At 50.7% G+C, this 18421-nt stretch overlaps 1 protein-coding gene across 1 annotated transcript; it reads left to right on the top strand.

The window, feature by feature from the left end:
* The first annotated feature begins 8480 nt into the window (after positions 1-8480).
* LOC130679567 (keratin-associated protein 21-1-like) lies at positions 8481-11738 on the top strand. The gene is made up of 2 exons (XM_057488704.1): positions 8481-8668; positions 11570-11738. Exons 1-2 carry the CDS (start codon positions 8481-8483, stop codon positions 11736-11738), a joined length of 357 nt encoding a protein of 118 aa, XP_057344687.1.
* The last annotated feature ends 6683 nt before the right edge of the window (positions 11739-18421 follow it).

Raw genomic sequence — 18421 nt, 5'->3', positions numbered from 1 at the left:
TCGGGCGTGTGCTCTTGCATTGTGGCAACTGAGGGGATAGGTGATGTGGAGGGCCACCTGGTCAGGAGAGTTGGTCCGAGGGCTTAGCGGAGTAATGGGATGCAAGTGACGGTGTCCAAGTCTCTGGAAAATGGCTGGCGGAGTCGGGTGTTAAGCACGAGGAACAGAGGCTATGGAAAGATAAGCAAGAGGATAACATTCTGTCACACCACGTGCATTTGGGGAAGGGGCACACGTATTTGTTTGCCGTCATTGCCTTTGAGGAAATGGCCTTGGGTCATTTAATCGGTAAACGCTTCTCAGAATGTTGGAAAGAGAACCCCCCGGTGATGGAGACACCCTCACAGCACGGTGGATGCGTTACCTGCTCTCCGAGTGCCTACATGAACTAGTTGATGCTCAAAGAACAAGTCGGTATTAGTGAAGGTCAAACAGGCAGGCAGTCATTGCTACGAGGGAACGAAAAAGCAGCTAAGTGGGCAGGAGAGTCCGTGTTCATGTTCAGGACGCGAGGCCCGGGAGTCGGTGTGACACTGGGACAGCTGAGCCATTGCCAGCTGCAAAGAACGACTAGAAAGCACAGCGGTGATTGCAAAGGGAGAAGAGGAGGAGTCCGTGCTTGTGCAAGAATACCGGCGGTAAGGCACGTGAGGTCATCTACTTATCGCCAAAGGAATCCTCACGAGCGAACGCCTAACCTAACTTCTCCTTCTGAGATGTAACACTCCAGTCAGGAACAGTCGGCCCTTTCTCAGCGTGAGTGAAATGAGACTGTGGCGCTAGACACCGAAATATCTTCCAGCTGAGGAGACACACAGCAACATTTGAAAGTCAGACATAATGCACCCACTTCTTTAGTGATTCAATCTTGTGGGAGTGCAAATGATATGCCAGGCACTCTAATGAGCCCTGGGGATTGAGGGAAGAAGAGAATAGACATGGTTCCTGCCATTACAGATCCCTGAGCAGAGACCTAAAGGGAAAAGCACGACAAATAATGCAGCAAACGCTGAGGGAGCTTTCAAGAAGCCATCGGCCTCGTGTCAGAAAGTGGACGGTGGCAGTGGTATTGAAGCGTAACGTGTCTCTTGCAGCAATTCTCTCTTGGTGAGTTAGAAATGTGAGGTTTGAACTTCAGGGATGACAGAGAAGGATGCAGGACAGAGGAAAAGAGCCCTTGGTAGGGAGACATGCTTCCTTCCTGCTTCTTGTTAGGGCTGAAGCCTGACAGAGTTTTCAGATTGGGTGTTGACCAGGGTCAGCAGATATACGGCAGCGACAATTTCGGATGTAGGACGTGTGTCTAAGAGAGACCATTCTCAGAGACTGAAGCGGGCCACTTGGTGAAAATGCCAGTCGAGGGCATGCGATCCAGTAGGGGAGCCCCACTCCCACTGGGGGGGCGACATTTGCGCCTTCAGTGGCAGGACTGAGCTTCCCGAGCTCCTACTCCTCTCCATGTGGATTTCGTGGTTGCTCCAGTCAAAAGAATTTTACATGTACCTTCTGCCTGATTGGGAAGCTGGTGATTTCAGTTAAAAGCCTGAAAGAACAGGAGGACTAAAGAGAATCACCTCCACTCTGACAAACATAGAAACACACTGGTCCTCCTTCCCTGGGTGGTGGCTGGTGTTACAGAGTGAGAAGAGAAGGAACGTTTAGATTTTGACACGTGTGGAGAGGAAGCTCATTTGCGGTTGCATCGGCCTAAGCGGAAACCACGCTGTCTGGAGCTCAGCCCTGTGAGGTTTTGAGGATGGTATTTCTTTGCTGTTGTGGCTGTTCTATTCCCCAAATCATAGAATCGGCATCATGCTGGATTCCACCACAGGATGGTAGTAGTAGGTAGCTGGCTGTAGGTTTCTGGGTCACAGAAGCTTGGCAAGAGTTGCATGATCAGGAGAGGACATGGGAGCATATCTTGCTCATAGGTCAGGGCGTGTGTTTCAGGAAAGACGAGGGAGAGAGAGGAGCCTCTAAATCCCACAGTCACCCAATTCTGGTGTTAAGAGCTACATATTTAGCGATAGGCATTCGGGAAGTGAGTCCCAGGTGTACGCGCTGGCACATGATGGTGGAGCAGAGCCAATTAAAATGCAGCCATGGTGCTGTGTGAATAAAACAAGAGTCTCCAGAGTGATGAGCTCACATTAAGCAAAGCATTTTTTTGATTGTCCACGGTGACTGGCATGTAATGGTTGTTGACATATTTGTTGTCTCAGTCAGGGAACGCATGGTATGCTGTGCCCATTACTGACAGTATATAAAGGGCCAAGGGAAGGGGAAGACATACACACTTCAGAAACACCCTCCTGCAACCCACCCGAACGCTAATCCCTTGACAACATGTGCTCCAACTACTGTGGCAGCCTCTGTGGCTCTGGCTGGGGATACGGCTCTGGCTGGGAATGTGGCTACGGCCCCTCCTGTGGCTGGGGCTATGGCTCCCGTTATGGCTGCGGATACAGCCCCTACTTCGGCAGTGGCTACGGCTGCTGGCCATCTTGCTATAGAAGTTTTTATTCTTCTTGCTGGTAGACCTTCCCTGCCCAAGGCCTGGGAGCTTCAGAAATGACACTTCGACAGACCATGCGGAGTTGGAGATCCATGCACCCCCATTTTATGATCCCAGGAATTCCATACTGACAGAGTCTTTCAGCTCCACTTACCCACTGGGAGAAATGCATCCCTGTAGCCAGAGGCTCTGTGCTATCATCTGACCCTTTTCCCAAAGGTTAGCCTTGACCCCTCGGCCTGTGATTCTCCCCAGGACTGCGTGGGTCATCCTGACAATACACGGATGCCTTATTCTCAATAAAAACCATCCCCAGTTTCTAATCACCTTCTGTATACTCGCTTGTGAATCATGGCGTTTTTGAGGTGTAACGGACTCTCTTGACGATTGGGCTTAACGTAAGTCTCTTGAGCATCGCTCAATTCCTCGAGGCAGTGCAAGCATCGCTCCCTTTCTGTGCATAAGAAATAGTGTCTACTTCACCTGTTCCTCACACCCGTCATGTGCACAACCGCACTTTGGTGCCCAAGTGAGCAGAAGTCACACAGAGTTTCGGGCGTGTGCTCTTGCATTGTGGCAACTGAGGGGATAGGTGATGTGGAGGGCCACCTGTTCAGGAGAGTTGGTCCGAGGGCTTAGCGGAGTAATGGGATGCAAGTGACGGTGTCCAAGTCTCTGGAAAATGGCTGGCGGAGTCGGGTGTTAAGCACGAGGAACAGAGGCTATGGAAAGATAAGCAAGAGGATAACATTCTGTCACACCACGTGCATTTGGGGAAGGGGCACACGTATTTGTTTGCCGTCATTGCCTTTGAGGAAATGGCCTTGGGTCATTTAATCGGTAAACGCTTCTCAGAATGTTGGAAAGAGAACCCCCCGGTGATGGAGTCACCCTCACAGCACGGTGGATGCGTTACCTGCTCTCCGAGTGCCTACATGCCCTAGTTGATGCTCAAAGAACAAGTCGGTATTAGTGAAGGTCAAACAGGCAGGCAGTCATTGCTACGAGGGAACGAAAAAGCAGCTAAGTGGGCAGGAGAGTCCGTGTTCATGTTCAGGACGCGAGGCCCGGGAGTCGGTGTGACACTGGGACAGCTGAGCCATTGCCAGCTGCAAAGAACGACTAGAAAGCACAGCGGTGATTGCAAAGGGAGAAGAGGAGGAGTCCGTGCTTGTGCAAGAATACCGGCGGTAAGGCACGTGAGGTCATCTACTTATCGCCAAAGGAATCCTCACGAGCGAACGCCTAACCTAACTTCTCCTTCTGAGATGTAACACTCCAGTCAGGAACAGTCGGCCCTTTCTCAGCGTGAGTGAAATGAGACTGTGGCACTAGACACCGAAATATCTTCCAGCTGAGGAGACACACAGCAACATTTGAAAGTCAGACATAATGCACCCACTTCTTTAGTGATTCAATCTTGTGGGAGTGCAAATGATATGCCAGGCACTCTAATGAGCCCTGGGGATTGAGGGAAGAAGAGAATAGACATGGTTCCTGCCATTACAGATCCCTGAGCAGAGACCTAAAGGGAAAAGCACGACAAATAATGCAGCAAACGCTGAGGGAGCTTTCAAGAAGCCATCGGCCTCGTGTCAGAAAGTGGACGGTGGCAGTGGTATTGAAGCGTAACGTGTCTCTTGCAGCAATTCTCTCTTGGTGAGGTAGAAATGTGAGGTTTGAACTTCAGGGATGACAGAGAAGGATGCAGGACAAAGGAAAAGAGCCCTTGGTAGGGAGACATGCTTCCTTCCTGCTTCTTGTTAGGGCTGAAGCCTGACAGAGTTTTCAGATTGGGTGTTGACCAGGGTCAGCAGATATACGGCAGCGACAATTTCGGATGTAGGACGTGTGTCTAAGAGAGACCATTCTCAGAGACTGAAGCGGGCCACTTGGTGAAAATGCCAGTCGAGGGCATGCGATCCAGTAGGGGAGCCCCACTCCCACTGGGGGGGCGACATTTGCGCCTTCAGTGGCAGGACTGAGCTTCCCGAGCTCCTACTCCTCTCCATGTGGAATTCGTGGTTGCTCCAGTCAAAAGAATTTTACATGTACCTTCTGCCTGATTGGGAAGCTGGTGATTTCAGTTAAAAGCCTGAAAGAACAGGAGGACTAAAGAGAATCACCTCCACTCTGACAAACATAGAAACACACTGGTCCTCCTTCCCTGGGTGGTGGCTGGTGTTACAGAGTGAGAAGAGAAGGAACGTTTAGATTTTGACACGTGTGGAGAGGAAGCTCATTTGCGGTTGCATCGGCCTAAGCGGAAACCACGCTGTCTGGAGCTCAGCCCTGTGAGGTTTTGAGGATGGTATTTCTTTGCTGTTGGGGCTGTTCTATTCCCCAAATCATAGAATGGGCATCATGCTGGATTCCACCACAGGATGGTAGTAGTAGGTAGCTGGCTGTAGGTTTCTGGGTCACAGAAGCTTGGCAAGAGTTGCATGATCAGGAGAGGACATGGGAGCATATCCTGCTCATAGGTCAGGGCGTGTGTTTCAGGAAAGACGAGGGAGAGAGAGGAGCCTCTAAATCCCACAGTCACCCAATTCTGGTGTTAAGAGCTACATATTTAGCGATAGGCATTCGGGAAGTGAGTCCCAGGTGTACGCGCTGGCACATGATGGTGGAGCAGAGCCAATTAAAATGCAGCCATGGTGCTGTGTGAATAAAACAAGAGTCTCCAGAGTGATGAGCTCACATTAAGCAAAGCATTTTTTTGATTGTCCACGGTGACTGGCATGTAATGGTTGTTGACATATTTGTTGTCTCAGTCAGGGAACGCATGGTATGCTGTGCCCATTACTGACAGTATATAAAGGGCCAAGGGAAGGGGAAGACATACACACTTCAGAAACACCCTCCTGCAACCCACCCGAACGCTAATCCCTTGACAACATGTGCTCCAACAACTGTGGCAGCCTCTGTGGCTCTGGCTGGGGATACGGCTCTGGCTGGGGATGTGGCTACGGCCCCTCCTGTGGCTGGGGCTATGGCTCCCGTTATGGCTGCGGATACAGCCCCTTCTTCGGCAGTGGCTTCGGCTGCTGGCCATCTTGCTATAGAAGTTTTTATTCTTCTTGCTGGTAGACCTTCCCTGCCCAAGGCCTGGGAGCTTCAGAAATGACACTTCGACAGACCATGCGGAGTTGGAGATCCATGCACCCCCATTTTATGATCCCAGGAATTCCATACTGACAGAGTCTTTCAGCTCCACTTACCCACTGGGAGAAATGCATCCCTGTAGCCAGAGGCTCTGTGCTATCATCTGACCCTTTTCCCAAAGGTTAGCCTTGACCCCTCGGCCTGTGATTCTCCCCAGGACTGCGTGGGTCATCCTGACAATACACGGATGCCTTATTCTCAATAAAAACCATCCCCAGTTTCTAATCACCTTCTGTGTACTCGCTTGTGAATCATGGCGTTTTTGAGGTGTAATGGACTCTCTTGACGATTGGGCTTAACGTAAGTCTCTTGAGCATCGCTCAATTCCTCGAGGCAGTGCAAGCATCGCTCCCTTTCTGTGCATAAGAAATAGTGTCTACTTCACCTGTTCCTCACACCCGTCATGTGCACAACCGCACTTTGGTGCCCAAGTGAGCAGAAGTCACACAGAGTTTCGGGCGTGTGCTCTTGCATTGTGGCAACTGAGGGGATAGGTGATGTGGAGGGCCACCTGTTCAGGAGAGTTGGTCCGAGGGCTTAGCGGAGTAATGGGATGCAAGTGACGGTGTCCAAGTCTCTGGAAAATGGCTGGCGGAGTCGGGTGTTAAGCACGAGGAACAGAGGCTATGGAAAGATAAGCAAGAGGATAACATTCTGTCACACCACGTGCATTTGGGGAAGGGGCACACGTATTTGTTTGCCGTCATTGCCTTTGAGGAAATGGCCTTGGGTCATTTAATCGGTAAACGCTTCTCAGAATGTTGGAAAGAGAACCCCCCGGTGATGGAGACACCCTCACAGCACGGTGGATGCGTTACCTGCTCTCCGAGTGCCTACATGCCCTAGTTGATGCTCAAAGAACAAGTCGGTATTAGTGAAGGTCAAACAGGCAGGCAGTCATTGCTACGAGGGAACGAAAAAGCAGCGAAGTGGGCAGGAGAGTCCGTGTTCATGTTCAGGACGCGAGGCCCGGGAGTCGGTGTGACACTGGGACAGCTGAGCCATTGCCAGCTGCAAAGAACGACTAGAAAGCACAGCGGTGATTGCAAAGGGAGAAGAGGAGGAGTCCGTGCTTGTGCAAGAATACCGGCGGTAAGGCACGTGAGGTCATCTACTTATCGCCAAAGGAATCCTCACGAGCGAACGCCTAACCTAACTTCTCCTTCTGAGATGTAACACTCCAGTCAGGAACAGTCGGCCCTTTCTCAGCGTGAGTGAAATGAGACTGTGGCGCTAGACACCGAAATATCTTCCAGCTGAGGAGACACACAGCAACATTTGAAAGTCAGACATAATGCACCCACTTCTTTAGTGATTCAATCTTGTGGGAGTGCAAATGATATGCCAGGCACTCTAATGAGCCCTGGGGATTGAGGGAAGAAGAGAATAGACATGGTTCCTGCCATTACAGATCCCTGAGCAGAGACCTAAAGGGAAAAGCACGACAAATAATGCAGCAAACGCTGAGGGAGCTTTCAAGAAGCCATCGGCCTCGTGTCAGAAAGTGGACGGTGGCAGTGGTATTGAAGCGTAACGTGTCTCTTGCAGCAATTCTCTCTTGGTGAGTTAGAAATGTGAGGTTTGAACTTCAGGGATGACAGAGAAGGATGCAGGACAGAGGAAAAGAGCCCTTGGTAGGGAGACATGCTTCCTTCCTGCTTCTTGTTAGGGCTGAAGCCTGACAGAGTTTTCAGATTGGGTGTTGACCAGGGTCAGCAGATATACGGCAGCGACAATTTCGGATGTAGGACGTGTGTCTAAGAGAGACCATTCTCAGAGACTGAAGCGGGCCACTTGGTGAAAATGCCAGTCGAGGGCATGCGATCCAGTAGGGGAGCCCCACTCCCACTGGGGGGGCGACATTTGCGCCTTCAGTGGCAGGACTGAGCTTCCCGAGCTCCTACTCCTCTCCATGTGGATTTCGTGGTTGCTCCAGTCAAAAGAATTTTACATGTACCTTCTGCCTGATTGGGAAGCTGGTGATTTCAGTTAAAAGCCTGAAAGAACAGGAGGACTAAAGAGAATCACCTCCACTCTGACAAACATAGAAACACACTGGTCCTCCTTCCCTGGGTGGTGGCTGGTGTTACAGAGTGAGAAGAGAAGGAACGTTTAGATTTTGACACGTGTGGAGAGGAAGCTCATTTGCGGTTGCATCGGCCTAAGCGGAAACCACGCTGTCTGGAGCTCAGCCCTGTGAGGTTTTGAGGATGGTATTTCTTTGCTGTTGTGGCTGTTCTATTCCCCAAATCATAGAATGGGCATCATGCTGGATTCCACCACAGGATGGTAGTAGTAGGTAGCTGGCTGTAGGTTTCTGGGTCACAGAAGCTTGGCAAGAGTTGCATGATCAGGAGAGGACATGGGAGCATATCTTGCTCATAGGTCAGGGCGTGTGTTTCAGGAAAGACGAGGGAGAGAGAGGAGCCTCTAAATCCCACAGTCACCCAATTCTGGTGTTAAGAGCTACATATTTAGCGATAGGCATTCGGGAAGTGAGTCCCAGGTGTACGCGCTGGCACATGATGGTGGAGCAGAGCCAATTAAAATGCAGCCATGGTGCTGTGTGAATAAAACAAGAGTCTCCAGAGTGATGAGCTCACATTAAGCAAAGCATTTTTTTGATTGTCCACGGTGACTGGCATGTAATGGTTGTTGACATATTTGTTGTCTCAGTCAGGGAACGCATGGTATGCTGTGCCCATTACTGACAGTATATAAAGGGCCAAGGGAAGGGGAAGACATACACACTTCAGAAACACCCTCCTGCAACCCACCCGAACGCTAATCCCTTGACAACATGTGCTCCAACTACTGTGGCAGCCTCTGTGGCTCTGGCTGGGGATACGGCTCTGGCTGGGAATGTGGCTACGGCCCCTCCTGTGGCTGGGGCTATGGCTCCCGTTATGGCTGCGGATACAGCCCCTACTTCGGCAGTGGCTACGGCTGCTGGCCATCTTGCTATAGAAGTTTTTATTCTTCTTGCTGGTAGACCTTCCCTGCCCAAGGCCTGGGAGCTTCAGAAATGACACTTCGACAGACCATGCGGAGTTGGAGATCCATGCACCCCCATTTTATGATCCCAGGAATTCCATACTGACAGAGTCTTTCAGCTCCACTTACCCACTGGGAGAAATGCATCCCTGTAGCCAGAGGCTCTGTGCTATCATCTGACCCTTTTCCCAAAGGTTAGCCTTGACCCCTCGGCCTGTGATTCTCCCCAGGACTGCGTGGGTCATCCTGACAATACACGGATGCCTTATTCTCAATAAAAACCATCCCCAGTTTCTAATCACCTTCTGTATACTCGCTTGTGAATCATGGCGTTTTTGAGGTGTAATGGACTCTCCTGACGATTGGGCTTAACGTAAGTCTCTTGAGCATCGCTCAATTCCTCGAGGCAGTGCAAGCATCGCTCCCTTTCTGTGCATAAGAAATAGTGTCTACTTCACCTGTTCCTCACACCCGTCATGTGCACAACCGCACTTTGGTGCCCAAGTGAGCAGAAGTCACACAGAGTTTCGGGCGTGTGCTCTTGCATTGTGGCAACTGAGGGGATAGGTGATGTGGAGGGCCACCTGTTCAGGAGAGTTGGTCCGAGGGCTTAGCGGAGTAATGGGATGCAAGTGACGGTGTCCAAGTCTCTGGAAAATGGCTGGCGGAGTCGGGTGTTAAGCACGAGGAACAGAGGCTATGGAAAGATAAGCAAGAGGATAACATTCTGTCACACCACGTGCATTTGGGGAAGGGGCACACGTATTTGTTTGCCGTCATTGCCTTTGAGGAAATGGCCTTGGGTCATTTAATCGGTAAACGCTTCTCAGAATGTTGGAAAGAGAACCCCCCGGTGATGGAGACACCCTCACAGCACGGTGGATGCGTTACCTGCTCTCCGAGTGCCTACATGCCCTAGTTGATGCTCAAAGAACAAGTCGGTATTAGTGAAGGTCAAACAGGCAGGCAGTCATTGCTACGAGGGAACGAAAAAGCAGCTAAGTGGGCAGGAGAGTCCGTGTTCATGTTCAGGACGCGAGGCCCGGGAGTCGGTGTGACACTGGGACAGCTGAGCCATTGCCAGCTGCAAAGAACGACTAGAAAGCACAGCGGTGATTGCAAAGGGAGAAGAGGAGGAGTCCGTGCTTGTGCAAGAATACCGGCGGTAAGGCACGTGAGGTCATCTACTTATCGCCAAAGGAATCCTCACGAGCGAACGCCTAACCTAACTTCTCCTTCTGAGATGTAACACTCCAGTCAGGAACAGTCGGCCCTTTCTCAGTGTGAGTGAAATGAGAATGTGGCACTAGACACCGAAATATCTTCCAGCTGAGGAGACACACAGCAACATTTGAAAGTCAGACATAATGCACCCACTTCTTTAGTGATTCAATCTTGTGGGAGTGCAAATGATATGCCAGGCACTCTAATGAGCCCTGGGGATTGAGGGAAGAAGAGAATAGACATGGTTCCTGACATTATAGATCCCTGAGCAGATACCTAAAGGGAAAAGCACAACAAATAATGCAGCAAACGCTGAGGGAGCTTTCAAGAAGCCATCGGCCTCGTGTCAGAAAGTGGACGGTGGCAGTGGTATTGAAGCGTAACGTGTCTCTTGCAGCAATTCTCTCTTGGTGAGGTAGAAATGTGAGGTTTGAACTTCAGGGATGACAGAGGAGGATGCAGGACAAAGGAAAAGAGCCCTTGGTAGGGAGACATGCTTCCTTCCTGCTTCTTGTTAGGGCTGAAGCCTGACAGAGTTTTCAGATTGGGTGTTGACCAGGGTCAGCAGATATACGGCAGCGACAATTTCGGATGTAGGACGTGTGTCTAAGAGAGACCATTCTCAGAGACTGAAGCGGGCCACTTGGTGAAAATGCCAGTCGAGGGCATGCGATCCAGTAGGGGAGCCCCTCTTCCACTGGGGGGCGAAATTTGCGCCTTCAGTGGCAGGACTGAGCTTCCCGAGCTCCTACTCCTCTCCATGTGGATTTCGTGGTTGCTCCAGTCAAAAGAATTTTACATGTACCTTCTGCCTGATTGGGAAGCTGGTGATTTCAGTTAAAAGCCTGAAAGAACAGGAGGACTAAAGAGAATCACCTCCACTCTGACAAACATAGAAACACACTGGTCCTCCTTCCCTGGGTGGTGGCTGGTGTTACAGAGTGAGAAGAGAAGGAACGTTTAGATTTTGACACGTGTGGAGAGGAAGCTCATTTGCGGTTGCATCGGCCTAAGCGGAAACCACGCTGTCTGGAGCTCAGCCCTGTGAGGTTTTGAGGATGGTATTTCTTTGCTGTTGGGGCTGTTCTATTCCCCAAATCATAGAATGGGCATCATGCTGGATTCCACCACAGGATGGTAGTAGTAGGTAGCTGGCTGTAGGTTTCTGGGTCACAGAAGCTTGGCAAGAGTTGCATGATCAGGAGAGGACATGGAAGCATATCCTGCTCATAGGTCAGGGCCTGTGTTTCAGGAAAGACGAGGGAGAGAGAGGAGCCTCTAAATCCCACAGTCACCCAATTCTGGTGTTAAGAGCTACATATTTAACGATAGGCATTCGGGAAGTGAGTCCCAGGTGTACGCGCTGGCACATGATGGTGGAGCAGAGCCAATTAAAATGCAGCCATGGTGCTGTGTGAATAAAACAAGAGTCTCCAGAGTGATGAGCTCACATTAAGCAAAGCATGTTTTTGATTGTCCACGGTGACTGGCATGTAATGGTTGTTGACATATTTGTTGGCTCAGTCAGGGAACGCATGGTATGCTGTGCCCATTACTGACAGTATATAAAGGGCCAAGGGAAGGGGAAGACATACACACTTCAGAAACACCCTCCTGCAACCCACCCGAATGCTAATCCCTTGACAACATGTGCTCCAACTACTGTGGCAGCCTCTGTGGCTCTGGCTGGGGATACGGCTCTGGCTGGGGATGTGGCTACGGCCCCTCCTGTGGCTGGGGCTCTGGCTCCCGTTATGGCTGCGGATACAGCCCCTACTTCGGCAGTGGCTACGGCTGCTGGCCATCTTGCTATAGAAGTTGTTATTCTTCTTGCTGGTAGACCTTCCCTGCCCAAGGCCTGGGAGCTTCAGAAATGACACTTCGACAGACCATGCGGAGTTGGAGATCCATGCACCCCCATTTTATGATCCCAGGAATTCCATACTGACAGAGTCTTTCAGCTCCACTTACCCACTGGGAGAAATGCATCTCTGTAGCCAGAGGCTCTGTGCTATCATCTGACCCTTTTCCCAAAGGTTAGCCTTGACCCCTCGGCCTGTGATTCTCCCCAGGACTGCGTGGGTCATCCTGACAATACACGGATGCCTTATTCTCAATAAAAACCATCCCCAGTTTCTAATCACCTTCTGTGTACTCGCTTGTGAAACATGGCGTTTTTGAGGTGTAACGGACTCTCTTGACGATTGGGCTTAACGTAAGTCTCTTGAGCATCGCTCAGTTCCTCGAGGCGGTGCAAGCATCGCTCCCTTTCTGTGCATAAGAAATAGTGTCTACTTCACCTGTTCCTCACACCCGTCATGTGCACAACCGCACTTTGGTGCCCAAGTGAGCAGAAGTCACACAGAGTTTCGGGCGTGTGCTCTTGCATTGTGGCAACTGAGGGGATAGGTGATGTGGAGGGACACCTAGTCAGGAGAGTTGGTCCGAGGGATTAGCGGAGTAATGGGATGCAAGTGACGGTGTCCAAGTCTCTGGAAAATGGCTGGCGGAGTCGGGTGTTAAGCACGAGGAACAGAGGCTATGGAAAGATAAGCAAGAGGATAACATTCTGTCACACCACGTGCATTTGGGGAAGGGGCACACGTATTTGTTTGCCGTCATTGCCTTTGAGGAAATGGCCTTGGGTCATTTAATCGGTAAACGCTTCTCAGAATGTTGGAAAGAGAACCCCCCGGTGATGGAGACACCCTCACAGCACGGTGGATGCGTTACCTGCTCTCCGAGTGCCTACATGCCCTAGTTGATGCTCAAAGAACAAGTCGGTATTAGTGAAGGTCAAACAGGCAGGCAGTCATTGCTACGAGGGAACGAAAAATCAGCTAAGTGGGCAGGAGAGTCCGTGTTCATGTTCAGGACGCGAGGCCCGGGAGTCGGTGTGACACTGGGACAGCTGAGCCATTGCCAGCTGCAAAGAACGACTAGAAAGCACAGCGGTGATTGCAAAGGGAGAAGAGGAGGAGTCCTTGCTTGTGCAAGAATACCGGCGGTAAGGCACGTGAGGTCATCTACTTATCGCCAAAGGAATCCTCACGAGCGAACGCCTAACCTAACTTCTCCTTCTGAGATGTAACACTCCAGTCAGGAACAGTCGGCCCTTTCTCAGTGTGAGTGAAATGAGAATGTGGCGCTAGACACCGAAATATCTTCCAGCTGAGGAGACACACAGCAACATTTGAAAGTCAGACATAATGCACCCACTTCTTTAGTGATTCAATCTTGTGGGAGTGCAAATGATATGCCAGGCACTCTAATGAGCCCTGGGGATTGAGGGAAGAAGAGAATAGACATGGTTCCTGCCATTATAGATCCCTGAGCAGATACCTAAAGGGAAAAGCACAACAAATAATGCAGCAAACGCTGAGGGAGCTTTCAAGAAGCCATCGGCCTCGTGTCAGAAAGTGGACGGTGGCAGTGGTATTGAAGCGTAACGTGTCTCTTGCAGCAATTCTCTCTTGGTGAGGTAGAAATGTGAGGTTTGAACTTCAGGGATGACAGAGAAGGATGCAGGACAAAGGAAAAGAGCCCTTGGTAGGGAGACATGCTTCCTTCCTGCTTCTTGTTCGGGCTGAAGCCTGACAGAGTTTTCAGATTGGGTGTTGACCAGGGTCAGCAGATATACGGCAGCGACAATTTCGGATGTAGGACGTGTGTCTAAGAGAGACCATTCTCAGAGACTGAAGCGGGCCACTTGGTGAAAATGCCAGTCGAGGGCATGCGATCCAGTAGGGGAGCCCCTCTTCCACTGGGGGGCGAAATTTGCGCCTTCAGTGGCAGGACTGAGCTTCCCGAGCTCCTACTCCTCTCCATGTGGATTTCGTGGTTGCTCCAGTCAAAAGAATTTTACATGTACCTTCTGCCTGATTGGGAAGCTGGTGATTTCAGTTAAAAGCCTGAAAGAACAGGAGGACTAAAGAGAATCACCTCCACTCTGACAAACATAGAAACACACTGGTCCTCCTTCCCTGGGTGGTGGCTGGTGTTACAGAGTGAGAAGAGAAGGAACGTTTAGATTTTGACACGTGTGGAGAGGAAGCTCATTTGCGGTTGCATCGGCCTAAGCGGAAACCACGCTGTCTGGAGCTCAGCCCTGTGAGGTTTTGAGGATGGTATTTCTTTGCTGTTGGGGCTGTTCTATTCCCCAAATCATAGAATGGGCATCATGCTGGATTCCACCACAGGATGGTAGTAGTAGGTAGCTGGCTGTAGGTTTCTGGGTCACAGAAGCTTGGCAAGAGTTGCATGATCAGGAGAGGACATGGAAGCATATCCTGCTCATAGGTCAGGGCGTGTGTTTCAGGAAAGACGAGGGAGAGAGAGGAGCCTCTAAATCCCACAGTCACCCAATTCTGGTGTTAAGAGCTACATATTTAACGATAGGCATTCGGGAAGTGAGTCCCAGGTGTACGCGCTGGCACATGATGGTGGAGCAGAGCCAATTAAAATGCAGCCATGGTGCTGTGTGAATAAAACAAGAGTCTCCAGAGTGATGAGCTCACATTAAGCAAAGCATGTTTTTGATTGTCCACGGTGACTGGCATGTAATGGTTGTTGACATATTTGTTGGCTCAGTCAGGGAACGCATGGTATGCTGTGCCCATTACTGACAGTATATAAAGGGCCAAGGGAAGGGGAAGACATACACACTTCAGAAACACCCTCCTGCAACCCACCCGAACGCTAATCCCTTGACAACATGTGCTCCAACTACTGTGGCAGCCTCTGTGGCTCTGGCTGGGGATACGGCTCTGGCTGGGGATGTGGCTACGGCCCCTCCTGTGGCTGGGGCTATGGCTCCCGTTATGGCTGCGGATACAGCCCCTACTTCGGCAGTGGCTACGGCTGCTGGCCATCTTGCTATAGAAGTTGTTATTCTTCTTGCTGGTAGACCTTCCCTGCCCAAGGCCTGGGAGCTTCAGAAATGACACTTCGACAGACCATGCGGAGTTGGAGATCCATGCACCCCCATTTTATGATCCCAGGAATTCCATACTGACAGAGTCTTTCAGCTCCACTTACCCACTGGGAGAAATGCATCTCTGTAGCCAGAGGCTCTGTGCTATCATCTGACAATTTTCCCAAAGGTTAGCCTTGACCCCTCGGCCTGTGATTCTCCCCAGGACTGCGTGGGTCATCCTGACAATACACGGATGCCTTATTCTCAATAAAAACCATCCCCAGTTTCTAATCACCTTCTGTGTACTCGCTTGTGAAACATGGCGTTTTTGAGGTGTAACGGACTCTCTTGACGATTGGGCTTAACGTAAGTCTCTTGAGCATCGCTCAGTTCCTCGAGGCGGTGCAAGCATCGCTCCCTTTCTGTGCATAAGAAATAGTGTCTACTTCACCTGTTCCTCACACCCGTCATGTGCACAACCGCACTTTGGTGCCCAAGTGAGCAGAAGTCACACAGTGTTTCGGGCGTGTGCTCTTGCATTGTGGCAACTGAGGGGATAGGTGATGTGGAGGGACACCTAGTCAGGAGAGTTGGTCCGAGGGATTAGCGGAGTAATGGGATGCAAGTGACGGTGTCCAAGTCTCTGGAAAATGGCTGGCGGAGTCGGGTGTTAAGCACGAGGAACAGAGGCTATGGAAAGATAAGCAAGAGGATAACATTCTGTCACACCACGTGCATTTGGGGAAGGGGCACACGTATTTGTTTGCCGTCATTGCCTTTGAGGAAATGGCCTTGGGTCATTTAATCGGTAAACGCTTCTCAGAATGTTGGAAAGAGAACCCCCCGGTGATGGAGACACCCTCACAGCACGGTGGATGCGTTACCTGCTCTCCGAGTGCCTACATGCCCTAGTTGATGCTCAAAGAACAAGTCGGTATTAGTGAAGGTCAAACAGGCAGGCAGTCATTGCTACGAGGGAACGAAAAAGCAGCTAAGTGGGCAGGAGAGTCCGTGTTCATGTTCAGGACGCGAGGCCCGGGAGTCGGTGTGACACTGGGACAGCTGAGCCATTGCCAGCTGCAAAGAACGACTAGAAAGCACAGCGGTGATTGCAAAGGGAGAAGAGGAGGAGTCCGTGCTTGTGCAAGAATACCGGCGGTAAGGCACGTGAGGTCATCTACTTATCGCCAAAGGAATCCTCACGAGCGAACGCCTAACCTAACTTCTCCTTCTGAGATGTAACACTCCAGTCAGGAACAGTTGGCCGTTTCTCAGCGTGAGTGAAATGAGACTGTGGCGCTAGACACCGAAATATCTTCCAGCTGAGGAGACACACAGCAACATTTGAAAGTCAGACATAATGCACCCACTTCTTTAGTGATTCAATCTTGTGGGAGTGCAAATGATATGCCAGGCACTCTAATGAGCCCTGGGGATTGAGGGAAGAAGAGAATAGACATGGTTCCTGCCATTATAGATCCCTGAGCAGATACCTAAAGGGAAAAGCACAACAAATAATGCAGCAAACGCTGAGGGAGCTTTCAAGAAGCCATCGGCCTCGTGTCAGAAAGTGGACGGTGGCAGTGGTATTGAAGCGTAACGTGTCTCTTGCAGCAATTCTCTCTTGGTGAGGTAGAAATGTGAGGTTTGAACTTCAGGGATGACAGAGAAGGATGCAGGACAAAGGAAAAGAGCCCTTGGTAGGGAGACATGCTTCCTTCCTGCTTCTTGTTCGGGCTGAAGCCTGACAGAGTTTTCAGATTGGGTGTTGACCAGGGTCAGCAGATATACGGCAGCGACAATTTCGGATGTAGGACGTGTGTCTAAGAGAGACCATTCTCAGAGACTGAAGCGGGCCACTTGGTGAAAATGCCAGTCGAGGGCATGCGATCCAGTAGGGGAGCCCCTCTTCCACTGGGGGGCGAAATTTGCGCCTTCAGTGGCAGGACTGAGCTTCCCGAGCTCCTACTCCTCTCCATGTGGATTTCGTGGTTGCTCCAGTCAAAAGAATTTTACATGTACCTTCTGCCTGATTGGGAAGCTGGTGATTTCAGTTAAAAGCCTGAAAGAACAGGAGGACTAAAGAGAATCACCTCCACTCTGACAAACATAGAAACACACTGGTCCTCCTTCCCTGGGTGGTGGCTGGTGTTACAGAGTGAGAAGAGAAGGAACGTTTAGATTTTGACACGTGTGGAGAGGAAGCTCATTTGCGGTTGCATCGGCCTAAGCGGAAACCACGCTGTCTGGAGCTCAGCCCTGTGAGGTTTTGAGGATGGTATTTCTTTGCTGTTGGGGCTGTTCTATTCCCCAAATCATAGAATGGGCATCATGCTGGATTCCACCACAGGATGGTAGTAGTAGGTAGCTGGCTGTAGGTTTCTGGGTCACAGAAGCTTGGCAAGAGTTGCATGATCAGGAGAGGACATGGAAGCATATCCTGCTCATAGGTCAGGGCGTGTGTTTCAGGAAAGACGAGGGAGAGAGAGGAGCCTCTAAATCCCACAGTCACCCAATTCTGGTGTTAAGAGCTACATATTTAACGATAGGCATTCGGGAAGTGAGTCCCAGGTGTACGCGCTGGCACATGATGGTGGAGCAGAGCCAATTAAAATGCAGCCATGGTGCTGTGTGAATAAAACAAGAGTCTCCAGAGTGATGAGCTCACATTAAGCAAAGCATGTTTTTGATTGTCCACGGTGACTGGCATGTAATGGTTGTTGACATATTTGTTGGCTCAGTCAGGGAACGCATGGTATGCTGTGCCCATTACTGATATTATATAAAGGGCCAAGGGAAGGGGTAGACATACACACTTCAGAAACACCCTCCTGCAACCCACCCGAACGCTAATCCATTGACAACATGTTCTCCAACTACTGTGGCAGCCTCTGTGGCTCTGGCTGGGGATACAGCTCTGGCTGGGGATGTGGCTACGGCCCCTCCCGTGGCTGGGGCTATGGCTCCCGTTAAGGCTGCGGATACAGCCCCTACTTCGGCAGTGGCTACGGCTGCTGGCCATCTTGCTATAGAAGTTGTTATTCTTCTTGCTGGTAGACCTTCCCTGCCCAAGGCCTGGGAGCTTCAGAAATGACACTTCGACAGACCATGCGGAGTTGGAGATCCATGCCCCCCCCATTTTATGATCCCAGGAATTCCATACTGACAGAGTCTTTCAGCTCCACTTACCCACTGGGAGAAATGCATCTCTGTAGCCAGAGGCTCTGTGCTATCATCTGACCCTTTTCCCAAAGGTTAGCCTTGACCCCTCGGCCTGTGATTCTCCCCAGGACTGCGTGGGTCATCCTGACAATACACGGATGCCTTATTCTCAATAAAAACCATCCCCAGTTTCTAATCACCTTCTGTGTACTCGCTTGTGAATCATGGCGTTTTTGAGGTGTAACGGACTCTCTTGACGATTGGGCTTAACGTAAGTCTCTTGAGCATCGCTCAATTCCTCGAGGCGGTGCAAGCATCGCTCCCTTTCTGTGCATAAGAAATAGTGTCTACTTCACCTGTTCCTCACACCCGTCATGTGCACAACCGCACTTTGGTGCCCAAGTGAGCAGAAGTCACACAGAGTTTCGGGCGTGTGCTCTTGCATT

Source organism: Manis pentadactyla, chromosome 1 (genome assembly GCF_030020395.1).
Source record: "Manis pentadactyla isolate mManPen7 chromosome 1, mManPen7.hap1, whole genome shotgun sequence".
Taxonomy (NCBI): domain Eukaryota; kingdom Metazoa; phylum Chordata; class Mammalia; order Pholidota; family Manidae; genus Manis; species Manis pentadactyla.
The sequence above is the reverse complement of the archived record's forward strand: the minus strand, read 5'-3'. Positions and strand labels throughout refer to the sequence as shown.